At 41.6% G+C, this 15629-nt stretch overlaps 1 protein-coding gene across 1 annotated transcript in view; it reads right to left on the reverse strand.

Moving 5' to 3' along the window:
* The window catches only part of Gpc3 (glypican 3), a 146248-nt gene that overhangs the window by 82065 nt on the left and 48554 nt on the right, over positions 1-15629 (reverse strand). Inside the window, exon 4 of the mRNA XM_031359564.1 lies at positions 3649-3769. Coding sequence (XP_031215424.1) covers positions 3649-3769 — 121 coding nt within the window. The remainder of the gene's footprint in view (positions 1-3648; positions 3770-15629) is intronic.

Genomic DNA, 15629 nt, shown 5'->3' on the forward strand with positions numbered 1-15629 from the left:
ATGCTACTGACAAAACTAAGTTAGAGGATCAGTTTCCCATAGTGTCATATGAGTAGGAAGGTATTATGAACATTCTTGGTATTTGCAAGGTCTTCTCTCCACATAGGAGTCTGGAGCAGAAACAAAAGTTGGTTTTAAAAAATATGGTCTAGTAAATTCCAGAACTAATACTGAGAACCAAGAATGGTTCAATTCCTCCCCTAACAAAAACTAATAAATCCTCACATAAATTAGAAACTGAAAAAGAAATAGAAAGGACCTTATTTTCAATCGTGGGAATCTTACACATGAGGAAGTGGGAGTAAGTATATTACACACCTGTGCCCCTTCCCAGGAAATGGGCCCAGGACTCAGCCTAAATCCATTCCCTCAAGGTTACACTATGGGACTGTCAATGTAGAAATAATGTTACTTTATTCCCTTAGTGGGTATAGTCTTTCCAGTGCTAGCAACAGAACCATAATCTGAAAGGAGACAGCTGAGTCTGTTGAATAAAAGTTGAGTGATTTGGGGAGATGCTCATAAATGTTCTAATTCAACAGGATGGACACCCAAGCCCAGATAGGAAGATATCTCTACATTTATAGGCAGAAAGGATGGAAAGTAACATTACCTGGACTCTCCATTCACATGCAAACATAGGCAAGTTAACTTGATTCTACCTCCCCGCTGCCAAAAGTTTAGGCCAATTTAGTCAGGCATTCACTGAATCCAGATGTTTGGCAGTATATAAGAAACAACATCTGGGTAATTGATTGAATTTTCAACTACACTCACTAGATACTTGGCAGCATGCCTGTACCGCCTCTAATGGCTTCTTGCCTCAGTTTCTCTAGCTATAAAGAAGGGATAAACATTTATCACTTGGTGAGGATGATAAAAATCTTTAAAGGTAATGAATTCTTGAAAAGAATAGTTCTATGAGAGTATTATACTTCATACAATTCCAGGTTAGATTCCCTGCCCACTACCCCCTAACGACTAGTCTTGAGAACATGCAGTGACTGAAATAATGTTAAGTGCTATGGAAGGCATCATCAGCGTTAACATCTTTATTATCACAATCAAAACTCTGTCTTTTGTCATTTTCCCAAATAATCTCACTTTCACACTAAATGATGGCCACAATGTGAGTTTTAGCTAAGGTTTGAAAAGATGTGTTTTATGCATATAAAGCAACACTGGTGAGAATAAAAGAAACTCAGTGTGGATGTTTGGAGCCAGACCAATGTTAACAGGTAAAACTGGTCTATCAGTGATGATCAATTGCTCAATGGTATTTGTGTAGAAATGGAAAATGTGCACGTGCAGTTATGAGTGGAAGGAGAAGAAAGGAATGCTGATGGTGAATTTGCTCTCTCTTTGTTTACCTCTACCTCTCCAATGGATTAGTTTGTGCTTTGTGGCCGAAAGTTAGATGAAAGAGAAAAAAAATTAAGAGAGGACACAAGCAAACTAACAAAGGAATCTGCAGTCACCTAGCCGTGGCTAAAGTCATGAAGCTCCCTTTCAAAGGGAGGTCCTGCCTACACGGGAAAGCTCAGACAGCAGCTCCAGAACTGCCATTTAATAAAGGCCTGGCGGGCAGACAATGATGTTTATGCACATGTATATTTATGAGTGTTATATTACGTATGTACACATGTGCTTTAGATGTGCTTTAGCTAGCCTAATGGTACTACTGATGGGAGAATGAAAGCACTGATTCGACTAAGGTTATATATTAAAAATACATATATAATATACATATAAATACATATTTATAAATATATAAATATTGCACGTATATTTATGTGCATATTTATGCATGTATATTTAATTACATGTACATATATGCATGCATATTTAATTATAAGTACATATATGTGCATGTACATATAATATATACATATATATATTAAAATACATAATTAAATTCAGACCCAATGTGGAAGCAGATTCATATTCTTTAACTCTAACTGAAGCCTTTACGAAAAGGCTTGCTGTAAACACTTTTGGTGATTACTAGATCATATTTAAGCCTGTATCTTCTTAACTTTTCCCCTTTTCAAGAGGATTCTGTCCACGGATCTTTGAAATTGCTTTATGGCTGCCCCCTCAACTTATCTTTATGTATTCCTCCCTTACACATGGTTTATAGCAGCTGTTAACATTTGTTCCTCTCAAGGATCTTCCCCTAGCTTAGGTTTCTGCCAGGTCACCCTAAACTATTGAGCAGTATCTCTCTACACTCCTTATCGTGTATCACACTTTATCTTTCTTGAGATGTTTATGCTTGGGTTCCCTTCCAAGGAAGCTGTTAAAACATAGTATTACATTTCTTTTCAATCTCAGAAGTCTCTAGGACCCAGGAGAACACATACATACCAGGTATGCCTTAAAGTCTGTTGACATTTGGACTCAGGAGTAGAGGCACAGTGATGGGCCCCGAAATTTTGGTCTCACCAATGCAGGATTCTGAGTAGATGCACCCAGACAGTTAGTTGGGGTCATTAGAAATAGTCTGAAGACCAATTCTGCCTTCATTCCTAGGGGAAGTGGTCATATCGTCTCTGCCTTGATACCCTTGAGCCACATTTGGAAAGAATCACACTGCTGTGGCCATGCGCTCAGCAGCAGTAACAAGCATTTACTAAGTGCTCACTGAGCTCAGAGCACTTTAGGAGATGCTGGAGGAGTTCCTCCAAGGGTGCTTTCAGTACGCTCATGATGCAATCGAAGTGAAATATGCTACCATTAGAAAGCCCTTGCAAACAATTTTCTCAGAATGCCAAAAATTCACTAATGTTCACACAGAAAATAAAATCAGGCCTGTGTCTTCACGCAGAAACTTCTGTCCATGCACAAACATTTTAGTCACATTAAATTCTTCCCAAGCTACCTGGGTCCTCCCATTCAAGAAGCATGGCATGGCACAGAAACACTGTTACTGTGGCATATGGTGGCCTTTCTGGTGGCTTTTTAGAAAATATGTGGCCACAAAGCAATCACAAGCAGATGGTACAACTAACTTCTATTTGTGTCTTGTTGTAAAACTCCTGACAAGAGGGGGAAAGTATGTGTATAGGTCAAGAAAATGAGAGGAGTGAGTCAGAATTTGGCAAAGGGGCTGAGAAACCGGGTCTCTGAGATCTTGCTGGTGGTAGTGAAAACTGATACATTCTCACTGGAAAGCAATCTGGAGACAGCCCTTGAAATATTCACATCCCTTAACTCAACAGCACAGTACTGTAAGAAAACAGTCTATGATCAAGAGATGGTGCTATAGATAAAGAGACAGCTCAATGATGGAATGAAACTGAAATCAATTAGAATGTCTATCAGTCATGATGAATAGACTACAGAATGTTACACTGCCACAGCAAATGATTAATAGGAGCATGAGAATATGTTGTCAGTATAGTACGATTTAAAAAAAATATTTTATGAAGCCAGGCATTGTGGCTATACCATTATGATTTCTCTCTTACTGCAATTTCACAATTAAAAATGGAGGGAAATATGTCAATTTTAGCAGGTAAAATCATTGAAGAAAATGAATAATTGCTGCTTCCCCACCTGCCTAAATATTAGTTTCAGCAATGAAAATCATATCTGCCTTATATTGACTTCTCTTGCATTTCCACTTTTGTTGGATATGACACATACCTGGTTAATGTGCTTCAGTTTGTCAATAATCTGGCTAACCACTGGCTCAGGGCCCTTCATTTTCAGCTCATGGAGGTTAAACTGATTCTTCATCCCATTCCTTGCCGCCTTCTGGCTGTATCTATAGGGAGGAAGGGAAAGAGAACATTTGTCAATGAGAGTTCCAATCAAAGAGACCGACTCTATTGGGTACCAACAGTGCAACTGAGTATAAATTCTCTCCTGCCTTTTAGAACATGAGATGGCTGACTAGGAAGCACTGTGCTCGGGACAGCTCAAGGTCACAATCAGTGAAAAACACCATTAAGGACTAGCTCTGCATGTGCTTCCCACTCATTTGAAAGAGAAAGAACCTCCCATGCACTCTACCTCTGCCTTCCCCTCATACCCCTCGTCTCACAATTTCCTGTGGCCCGCACAGGGGCTGTTTTTCTGTTCAGGGAGTTTTTGCAACCAGATACAGAATACATTATTTCTGCTAGCTTGCCTCCCTGGAAGAGAAACTCACGGCTCAGGATAGGCTTGTTGACATTGTCCTGCGTGGGGAATCCCAGGCTTTGCTTTAGAGCTGGAGGATACATTAAGGTCTCTATGGGTGTCCTCATCAGGATGAGCAGAGCGAAGATTTGTAATCCAAGACTATTTATTCGAGCTTAATCCCCAGTGTCAGGCTTTCCTGGCTTCAATCGGGACAGTGATTCCCACTTGATTGAACATTTTTCTGTACCCACGGTTCCAGATCTTAATTTTATCCCAAATCAGAATCCTGTCATACATCCTGATTTGCATCATTTTCTGTCCTAATAGCTATACTGTGGACATACTCCATTTCAGAACATACTGAACTGCTTTGTTCTTAATTGTTCTGCCTGACTATCATAATTTACTTGTCCAATCTGCTACTGATAAACTAAATTATTTGAAAAAAACCTTGATAAGCTGATTTAATGTCATTATACTTTTTGTACAGTACCGAGTTTATTCCTGCCAGGAGAGAGAGAGAGAGAGAGAGAGAGAGAGAGAGAGAGAGAGAATCCATTATATACATATGGTCAGCTCCTAGAAGCTTTGCAGTTTCCTGGCACAGAATGAAAAGGCAAGCACTGAATTGTCAGATCACGGAGCCAACTGCCTTCATGGAGTCTTTATCAAACAGTATACTCAGTATTAGCCACCCCATTTATGTCCATAGAGTGCTGTGCAAATGTGGTTCCTCCCTGATGATACCAATTCGGACATCTTTCTTTACTCCTGCTATTGCCTAAGGGAGAGACCTCTGCCCAGATGAAGACGGCTGACTAATTCAGAAACGAACCTCAGGAACGTGCTTTTAAAGATACCCCCTTGGACTTGACCATCTCGAAGCTCGCCAAGCGCATCTATGTGCCTCCCTACAAAACAAGCACTTTCCTGAGGCTCGTTCTCCTCACCAGGATTGTAGAAAGACATGGCAGCTTAGCAATTTGGTCCAGGACTCCCCATTTGAAAGCTATTATGAATATTAAATCTAATTACTCTCATAGCTGATCCCTTGGTGACTCTACTGTAGGGTTCTCTGCCACTCCCAAAAAATTACCCTCTAGTTCTCCTTTCTTTTCTCGTCTCTCATTTTCAAGTCATGAATTAGCACTGAACATGGCCAGCTCAACACTGCTCTGCAATCCCAGGGTGACTCAGTTTTAAAAAAAAAGGCAGCACATCTAAAAGCTCGTTCTACTTTTTTTGATAGTTGAAATAGCATTCACTGTTGCAGTGGATCATGTGCTATTTAAATCCTCAAAGAGCGCTAGTAAATTAAGCATGGTTTTTGGTTACAGAAGTGTTGGGAAGGGCTGGCTTGTGGTTTAGACATAAAGCTCTCCTTTATCTCATTTACGTCACAAAACACTAGTCAAATGTACTCATCCAAGTGATGCTCATTGATGCTAAAATTTCATGACACTATTTAAATGCTATCTTTTTATACTATCCTGTAGGTACTCAATACACTATCCTGGCTCACACCTTTTCCTGTATCTTACCTCTCTCTATCCTTTCTTTCTACCTTAGCTTGGAAAAAAAAGGACTGAACCAGATTTTAAAAGCAATGACTGTCATAAAGGAATATGATGCAGACATGAAAAGAGCATAGTAGATCTAGAAGAAGCACCAAGATACATTAAAAGAGACAAAAACCCTGCAAGTTGAGAATGTCCATTGTGGTTCTAATTGTGATAAAAATGGGTTTGTACAGACATTATATTAGGCCTTTCCCATTTGTCTACAGCTTCCCCTTCTATAGAGTCACTGGCTGGCAAGTAGCAATAGTGATAAGCTGAAAACATTCAGTGAAAAACTACAGAAATAATGAATTCATAAGTTTGAAATTGAATGTTGTTCTAAGTGTGATTAAACCCTATACCATCCCACTCCTTCATGCCTAGGATATAAGTTGCCTCTGTGTTCAATAAGTCTAGGTTGTATATGCTACCCTACTCAGTACTAGTCACTTAGAAGCTGCCTAAGTTATCAGATCAACTTCAGAGTGAGGGAGAGACCAGAAAACTTTTATTATAATGCACAGCTAGAATTGTTTTATGATATTATTATTAATCTCTTGTCATGTCTAATTTCTTCTCCTTCTTCTTCTTCTTCTTCTTCTTCTTCTTCTTCTTCTTCTTCTTCTTCTTCTTCTTCTTCTTCTTCTTCTTCTTTATTTTATTTTTTTGAGACAGGGTTTCTCTGTGTAGCCCTGGCTGTCCTTGAACTCACTGAGATCCACCTGCCTCTGCCTCCCAAGTGCTGGAATTAAAGGTGTGTGCCACCCCTGCCTGGCTACTGTGAGCTTTCTAAATCTTTGTAACTACTAGAATATTTTTAAAATAAATGAAATTGTACACCACAGTTAACTTCAATTTTTTCAGCGTTTGTAAGGCATGATTGACAACATTTGAATGTACTTATCATGTATACTGTGATGCTCGGATGCGTGTATATCTAGTGAGGTGATTTCCAAAGCCAGTTGTTTAATCTATCCATTACTTCACTCCATCATCCCTTTTGTTTAATAACTTAAAATTTTTACTGTGTTTACTTAAGAACATGTGCCTCCCTGCAACAGCAAAGGGACACAGATGGTGTGTTCTCAGGGTATTTCATGGGACATGTGTACTCTGACTGTCAAGCCCAAAGGGAATCAGTCAGGGATGTCTCTGGAGTTTGTAGTTAATGAATTCATTCAGCATTTCACTTCCATGGGTTCCCTCAGCGCTGCTGTTGCATGCAGTTCGTGATAGTCTTTGGATGAGGTGGAGCCATCATAGCCCCAATTCCTCTGATCCACACACTGCGAAGGGGATGCCAGGGACAGGAACACTCATTAGGCTCAGGAGAGTTTAACGGTGGGTTATCTCATTAGCAATACTTATCTGTGGCTTGATTAATTGTCCTCCTCTTTTTACAACTGTCTCTGGCAATAAAAGAACAGAAATGCCCACCTCTGCCGAAACGGAATGCTTTTTTAGCTGTATAAATTTAGCACGATGTGAGAGGTGTTACCTTTAAGCACTTCACGCAGTATCTTCTTCACCACCATCCTGTTTGGATCTATTCAGCACAAAAATGACTGCCGTGATACTAAGAAAACCCTATTTGTGCAGTGAAAAGGAGAACGTTTCTCCCTTTCAGGCAGATTGGTTAAGGCCTAGAGGGGAAGGGGGGAGGAAACCTGTTTAAAAAAAAAGCCTTAAAGAGAAAAGGAACCTAATTAAAACAGGACATCTGGGCATGCTTGTCCTGGGACAGTTGAAGCAAAGAGAGCACTTGTAAAAGAGGAATAGAGTCAAACAAGCGTAAAATGGGCGAGCTTTTCTTCCTAAGTCTGCACTGGCTGAGGCAATCAGCGGATGCAAATGGAGAATGCTGGCGATGGAAGCCTTCACAGACTGGCGGGTCCACCAACCCCCTTCCCATGTATAAGAAGAAACAGACTCAACAAGCGGCTTTTCAAATAGCGAGTACTACAAGTTTCATACTCAGAATAAAACTCTTTTTTCTTTAAAGGTCCCTCAAATGTATCCTGTGCGTTCCTAACACTGCTGGTTCTGATTTAGGGCAAGGGGTTTGCTGGGGACTTCACTTTCCTTCTTGCCCTAGGCATTAGAATGGTGGTAAGGGTTTGCCAGCAAGTCTCAGAAGGACTAACTCCTGGCTAAAAGGATTTGATTTCACAAAACTTTACATTCAATTGCTGCCTGATTATGGCTTGGCAAAACAAACAAAACGAACAAACAAACAAACAAACAAAAAACCAAAAAACCCAAAACAACGACCTAAAAAAAAAAAAAAAAAAAACTATAGATCATACATGCTCAGAGCGCCATCTTATGGAGAGACTGTGGCATGACAATAAGTGGTCTGTCATCCTTGAAAAACATTCCGGCCACAAGCGTTGGGGGAAAATGGTATAATTTAAAGAGAACAAATAGCTTCAAAACCAAACTATAACACAAAGTAGCAGAAAGCATCTTATTAAAAGGCTTTAAGAGAAAACTGTTTTCTGTTGGAGATGCAGCCTTACTTTGCATAAATACACAAAAATAAAAGTAAAGATGAAGTTAGCTGAGATTTTAAATGTGTTTCATAAGGAAAGTGATAATTTTTCCCACTGATTTGTGGAAATATCTTTGTTTGTTTATGTTAGATAATAGTGTTTACCCCTGGCTACCCTGGCTACATTAAACTGGCCCAATACTGATTGCAAGTGTGGACCATTAGACCTAGATTTTTGTGGATATAGTCAAAGAGAAATACTTCATCTGTTTCATTTTTTTTTCGAACTGCAACACTACCGTTATAAACAACTTCAGGGCAAATTTTCAATGCTAACAATACACTTATCCACGATATCCCAACAAATACCTGTGTTTTCACACAATTGCCTTTCACAAATTACAGAGATTTTAGTAGCAAGAAAGAAAATGCTAGGGAAGGAATCAGAAGGCTGCAAAGCCATTTACATCTCATTTTAGAAGACATTAGCGTGGTAGGAGAGTAAGTGAGTGTCAATCCATTTCTATCCTTGTTTTAAACCTCACTTGAGAAAGGGCTAAAAGATTACTCTTGGAATATCTGACTTAAATCCAGAGATTCAGTGAATACTTTCTAGCCGGTGAAGAAAATGTGAGAAGTTGATATTATTCATCAGAGTCTGGGGCTGGGAGAAGCAGTTGGCCCAGCAGAGAGGGGATTTAGAGGCAATGCCTGAGACAGCACTACCTGTACATCAGTCTAACAAGCAAAGGGTCCAGGAGGGGAGGAGAGAGACAAGGAATCCTACCTCTCAAGTGCTGGGATTACAGGCAAGCACTATACCAGCTGAGCTACATCCCTCCCCCTATATAACACATTTACAAAGGAGCCAGTTATGTGGTAGAAAGAGAATTGGGCTTATACTCAAAGATGTAGATTCAAATATTGGTTTGAGCTAGGCTTGGGGATACAGGCCTGAAATCTTTGGTACTCTGAAGGCTGAAGCAGGAAGACTGTAGGTTAAAAGCCTGTCTGGCATTTTGAATGAATTAAAGACCAGCTTGGGCAATTTAGAGACACCAGGTCTCAAAAATGATTAAAAAAAAAAAAAGTGCTGGTAAGGCACTTGCCTAGCATGTGTGGTTCAATCCCCCCTTGCCCAAAATAAAACTGGCTCTCCTTCAAATGGGGAAGGAATAATGTCACTAGCATGTTGTGGGGGACTAATTGATGCGACAAATGCTATTGAGTTGAGATTACATAGGCTACCTGCTCCCAACTGTGCCTAGAACACAGAACGTTCTAGAGGAGAGCTCTTGTTATGTGAAAGTACTAAACACAGAGCCAGACAGATAGTAGACCTTCAACATTGTCTGCCCAGAACTTCCTGAGTGCGCCCAAATAAACCTTGAGAACAGTCGTTAGGAGAAGCTTCAAGTTCCTCACACCCACCCTGAGAGAAACCCAAGGCTTCAGTTGTCTTCAGTGTAAGTTAAGGCCAAGGCAGGAAGATTGCCTCCTAGTACAGTATACTAGAACATAGGATCAAGGTGAAAGAACACTTTAAGTTTTCTTTGTTTGCCTTTGCACTTGAATTCTGATGGCTAGGTGACAGACACTGAACACTCATGCCAAGCTGCGGAGGACTCTCCAGCAGAGAGACCCTTCACAGAGCTTCCAAGGGACAGTGTCTATCAAGGAAGAACCTGTTGGCCAGGACTTCAAGCGCTTCATACTTCATTGTGTTATTTTGAATGCCAAAAATGTCTGTCCAGAGGTCTAGAGCAAAGGGCAGACTGACTCCATAGCCATGGGAACTGCAGTGACCCTTTTAAAAGACAAACATTCCTGTTATCGTTTGGCTGGAAGCCTCTGTTCCCTTAGCTATAGTTACCAGCAGGCCTCAAAACCTTTCACCTGCAGGGTTATGGGCCCTCCACCTCCACTCTCCCACCTCCGCTGGGTGCACTTCACAGCCACACTCCACACTCTTGGGCCAGAGGAAACAGAGCTGCTAAAGGTGTTAGCTGAGCTGACTCACCTGGCAAGCCCCAGGCTTTGGAATTCTCCTAGTTCTTCAAAGCCACTCTTTGACGCTCTTGGAGTGTTCAGGCACGACTTCCCCTTGCCTCATATTTCCCTGGGCTATCTGACCTGAACTCTGTCCCTGTTTCCCTGATTTGTATCTACCTATGCCTCTCCAGCTTTACTCAGGAAGATCCTGATCCTGAGGCAGTAGGGGTTTTGGAATCTTAGTGTTCACATTGTGAACAACGGAAAGACAAAGCCTTCTATATGGCAGCCATCTGGTGGACTGGAATAGTGTGCCTCTCACAGTGGGGAAGGGGTGAGCAAGGGTAAGGTGAGTCACTGTGAACCCAGGCCCAGAACCTTGAAGCTTATCACACACTGTGGGACTTCATTGCCTTCTCTTAACACTCAGTAGGTCTTCATCTGGTGGACTAGAGGCAATGTGGAGCACAGAGAGACCAATCTAGCTTGTCACCACCAGTGGCTCCAGATCAGACAGGCTTGGGCCCAACGCTGGCACCTTCTAGTCAACAGCCCTCAGGGAGAGCCGTGAGCCAGGTCCACTCCAACTGCCCAAGTTACTCAGGTGTCCCCAGCAGTTTGCACCTGCTCTGCCACTAGAACAAGTCACTCATTGTGTGAGGCTGTAGGCGTGGCTGTGTTAAGCAAACAACAACAAAATGACTCTCCGGAGCGAGCAGGCCTAAAGCAGATGGGAGTCCAGGAAAACATTACTAAGCCAAATAAAAGTGACCGTAAAGCACTTGGTAAAATATAAACTGGCGCATAAATACTTAATAAAAACGTGCAGCATTTCACACAAGGACAACTGGGTCAGAAACCACCCAAGCTCTCCTCTCTAGCCTAGAGGTTCTTGGAAAGAGTGGAAATTGTCTTCCACCCTCTGGTTGCTAGACCACTTTGTATCCCTCCGCTCTTACCTTCAGGCCTTGGCACCTCTCTACATACAGCTCTCCGGTCACTGATCCGGCTCTGTGGCTAGAGGGTGTCTGATTTTCATACCGGGCAGTTGTGCCAAGTATTATTCAGAGCAACAGTGATTGAATTCCATTTCTCTTGCTCAGAAGGCACGCCAGAGTTGTGCTCAAAGGGAACCGTTTTCTTTAAGATTTAATTAGTCGAATCCCACCCCAAACTCTCCAGGATCAGAAAATGACTCTGACAACATCTCAGACAGCTGGCCTGCCTGCTCCCCTCTCAGCTGCTGGAAGACTGAAATGAAGAACTCACCGAGATCCTAATGGGACTCATTAAACCTTGGGGCTCTGTTTAAATACTCTCGCTGTGGACTATCTGGGAAGCCATCAAGGACAGAAGTAGAAATTCAAAGTCACTCAGGTGGCTGCATGGCATTCTTCCTTTCAAATTCCCAGTCCCCTCCCAAATCCCCCAGTAAACCAGCCTAGGCCCCATGTCATGAAACAAAGGAACAAAGAAATAAAGAAAAGAAAGTTACCTGTCTAGAAGAGGTTGAAGGAAGAGCTAGCCTCAGAGGCAAGCCACGGGCGCCCTCTAGCTAGGCACTGGAGTAGCTGTAGGACAAAGAGCTCTCCTCTCACTTTTACAGAAAAAAAAAGGGTGAAAAGAACATGACTGGAGAGATTGGAAAAGCCTGATGCTCTTGTTTGGACCTGAGGTTGGGGCGAGGAGCAAAGAAAGGACTAGATTTAACTGCACGGAGCACTCATTCTAAGTATAGTGGACTATCAACGAAAGCAAACTTAGGTTAGAGATTCGATCAAGAACAAGAAGAAAGCATAAAGTTCTGAACCCCAAAGAAGAGCCAAGCTTCTTCCAGCCAGAACAGTATAGTGGATGAAGGCATGGACTGGCTGGCTTTAAATTTCATCTATTTTATTAGTGCAGTGTCCTCTGGTAACATGTACTTAGTTTTATCAGTAAAAATGGGAAGATGAGGGGAAACAGTACAGCCCACCACAAAGGTCGTTGTGAGAATGAATGCCCACAAAGTACTTAGCACACAGGACCTGGCAGACGGTGAGCATGCTAGCAAAGTTAGCTATTATTATCCTTCACCATGTCTACTGGGTGAGTCCTGCTTTGTGAAGTGTCAAACTTGGAAAGGATATAGGAGTAAAGATAGCAGTGTTTGGGAATCCTTCAGGCAGGAGAAGGTCAGAGGCATTAAAACAGGAAAGGCTGATACACCAACAGAATGAGGAAGCAAAATCCCTATTGGAATGATTGGAATCATCTTTTTCCCCCATATTTAGTAGATGTCAGAGACATAGGAGCCTAACGGTGACCAGCTATTGACAATGTGCCCAAAACTGAGGGGATCTGTGCGACCTGGAAACCTCTATGTAAAAACTGCAAAGTCCCAGGTGAACTAGACTAGAAAACTTACCATTGTTGGCACCTGAGACATTTGTTGCTCAGAGTGAATTAGTTTGTCTTGAGCCAGCGTTCCACATAGCCCAGGGTAACCCAAACCTGCTATGGAGCCAAGGATGACCTTCCTTGTTCTACCTCCCCAGTGCCGAAAATATAGCGGTGAGTTCCCACGCTCAGTGTATGCAGTGCTGAGGATCAAATTCAGCCCCCAGATCACTTTATTAGTTTTGTATTTTAATAACCAAAGCACAGTGCCTTTGTTGCTAGGTGCTATCCACTGGCATTAAGCTATCAGTCAGTATCCGTGGATATGGAAATTTTTTAAACTTGGTAATTCTTTGTATCTAGGAAGGAAAAAGAGTACCTTAAATAAATAAGCTTTCCAGGGGCATGATAATCAGTTTGAAAATGATGTTCCTTAGCAGGACAGTAACACGACAATAGCCTCATTATCAGTGATTTTCATTTGTTTATTCCATTATCTCATACACGCTTCAAGTTCAGCCCCCAGCACTGTTATTATATGTGCTTGAACGTAGTATAAGGGCCCCTTCTTTGAAATGATGTCACTCAGCCTTTCTGTTCTTTACAACTGATACTTCCAGTCTCTCTGAGGAGCTCCCAATCCAGGGCCAATTGCTTTATTCAAGACCATGGACTGACTTGCTTAAAATTAGAGTCTGTGGGGCCAGGTGGATTTGCTTAAAGAAAAAAAAATTCTAGAGATATGCACAGAGAAATCTGCTCGGGAGGCTGATCAAGGAGTGCGTGCTTGCAAAAAGAATTCAGTGATGCTGTGTTCATTATCTAGTGTGCAGCCCCATTTACTCAGGGCAGTGTTCTCCCTGCATCCGACCTGCTCTTCTGCATTAAAATTTAGTATATGAAAGGTGCTTTCAACTTCCTTATCCATTTCAAGTATGTGTTCTTATTGGGGGCTCACCACAACCCCTTAAGAGGGTAAAGAGAAAGTTCAAGTGACCTGCCCAAGGTATGCAGTGTGTCGCCAAGGCGATGCTAGGGCTAGTCCTCAAGCCTTCTCCTCACAAAAGTCTCTGTGTTGCTTCACCTTTAGAATTGAGTGCACTGAGTACACCACGTTCAATGGGATGCTGATACATACAAACAGAACACATGATACTTATCTTTCAGTAGGTAGTGAGAAATCAGACACAGACATGTAAAGGATCTCTGGGCAGGGCAACTGGGAATGTACTAAAAGGAACCTGAGATGTGGGGACACCTAAGGCATGGGGCGGAGGATTCAGAGTTCTCAGAATAGGTGATGTTGAGTTCAGGATAAATAGGGGTGGGCCAGCCCTACAGCTTTGAAATTCTAAGCCCTTCTAGAGAGTTCTTGTCTTAGTTTTCCATAATAGATTTTTTGAAATTAGCTCTTTAGTATGAATATTTACAGAGCATAACCAGGTATATGCCCCTCTAACTCCAAGCTTTTATCTCAAATGGGAGTACATTAGTCTGGTTCCTGAGCCACCCCTGGAATCAAAAGATGTCTTGACTAGCTGCTTTGACAGCAACAATAGCTACTATTTTTATAGCCCATTTTAACAATATTGCTAAAATTATTAGGCATCTCTTAAGTGAACAATTACCTCTATTTTCACATGGGGAAGCTGGAGCTTGGAGAAGAAAACAACCTAAGATGTACAGAATAGAAATTCAACCCTAGACATGCTGATTCCAAATATGCCTCAATAGCCCTGCTTCATGGTACCATGTTCCTTTAAAATCTGTCTCTGCTTTTTTGTTTGTTTTGGAAATTCATTGCCCCTTTTTTTTTAATTGTCAACTGTTTGAGTATATTATAGCAATAAAAAAAAATCAGATAAGTAAGTAATTTTCTTTCATGAAAATCACCAAAGGTTTGTACCCTGAGGCAAAAAGTGGGGCCAGTAGGTGTAAAGAATGGGTACCTGCCAGACATTTCCATTACAACCCCAGAACCACAATGACTGTCATCACACTGACCAGGTAGGATCTAATGGCAAGCCCATCCCGAGGTGGCTCCTAAGAAAATGGCTTCTCTCTGTGCTTTGTCCAAAGACTCCATTTTGTTTGATGTTCAGGGGCTGACTACCAGAAGTGACCCTGCTGAGTCAAGGTAATTAGAAAAGTATTTCAGAGGCATTGCTATTGGGAAGGTCAGAAGTATTCTAAAGAGGTGTTAAAGGAAACTGACTATCTGCCTTATCAGGAAAGGTGAGAAGACTTATCTAGCACCCAAGATTGAATCAGTTCTCTACCTAATTTACAAGCTCTCTGAGGGGTAAATTTTAATTTGTGTATTAGCTACCAGGATGTATATGGTCCCAGACATGCTGCATCCCCATTCATGATACTGATATCACTAAAACCATTCTAAGAATTCTTCTTTGAAAAGCTTATCGAAAACTCTATTCTTTCATCCTCTCACACTAAGTGGACCCCAAAAGGTACAAGTCTGCTTGGTCAGTGATCCCACTCAACAGTTTGGTTTCCCAAAACTCATAAGCATTTAAAAAACAAAACAAAACAAAATCCAGTTTACTTTTCTGGGAAGAAGATGGCCCAGAAAAAATGTCCTTATTACTGACATTTACGTGGTCCTCTCTACTATGCTATAAGTGGGTAAGGGTGGTGCCAATGGTTATGCTTATGTTCCAGAAGACACCTCTGAACTGGGAGGTAGGCATCAGCATCCCATCTTTCGAGTAAGTTGGCAGAATTTGGTGTTAAGTGCCCCACAGCAGCACAGAGTTCATGTTTGAATGAGAGTTTCTATCTGGATCATTCGAAAGACTGTACTTGCTTCAAAATAACTCCCTTATCTGGGTCATCTTTCCTAACCTCTCAGGTTCTTATTACTAAAACCCTCAGCATGCACCAGTGTTAATCCACTGCCTCAGATTCAACAATCTTCCCACTGCAAGTCTCTTTCAAAAGATGATGCAAAAATAATATTGGGAGGATGGGGAACAGCAATGAAATCAGTCTATAACCTACAAAGTTCACACTTTGCCTTTTGAAGGAGGCAAAGGCACTTGACAGACACAGGAGCTCACATA

The sequence above is a fragment of the Mastomys coucha genome, chromosome X, assembly GCF_008632895.1.
Source record: "Mastomys coucha isolate ucsf_1 chromosome X, UCSF_Mcou_1, whole genome shotgun sequence".
NCBI classification, from domain to species: domain Eukaryota; kingdom Metazoa; phylum Chordata; class Mammalia; order Rodentia; family Muridae; genus Mastomys; species Mastomys coucha.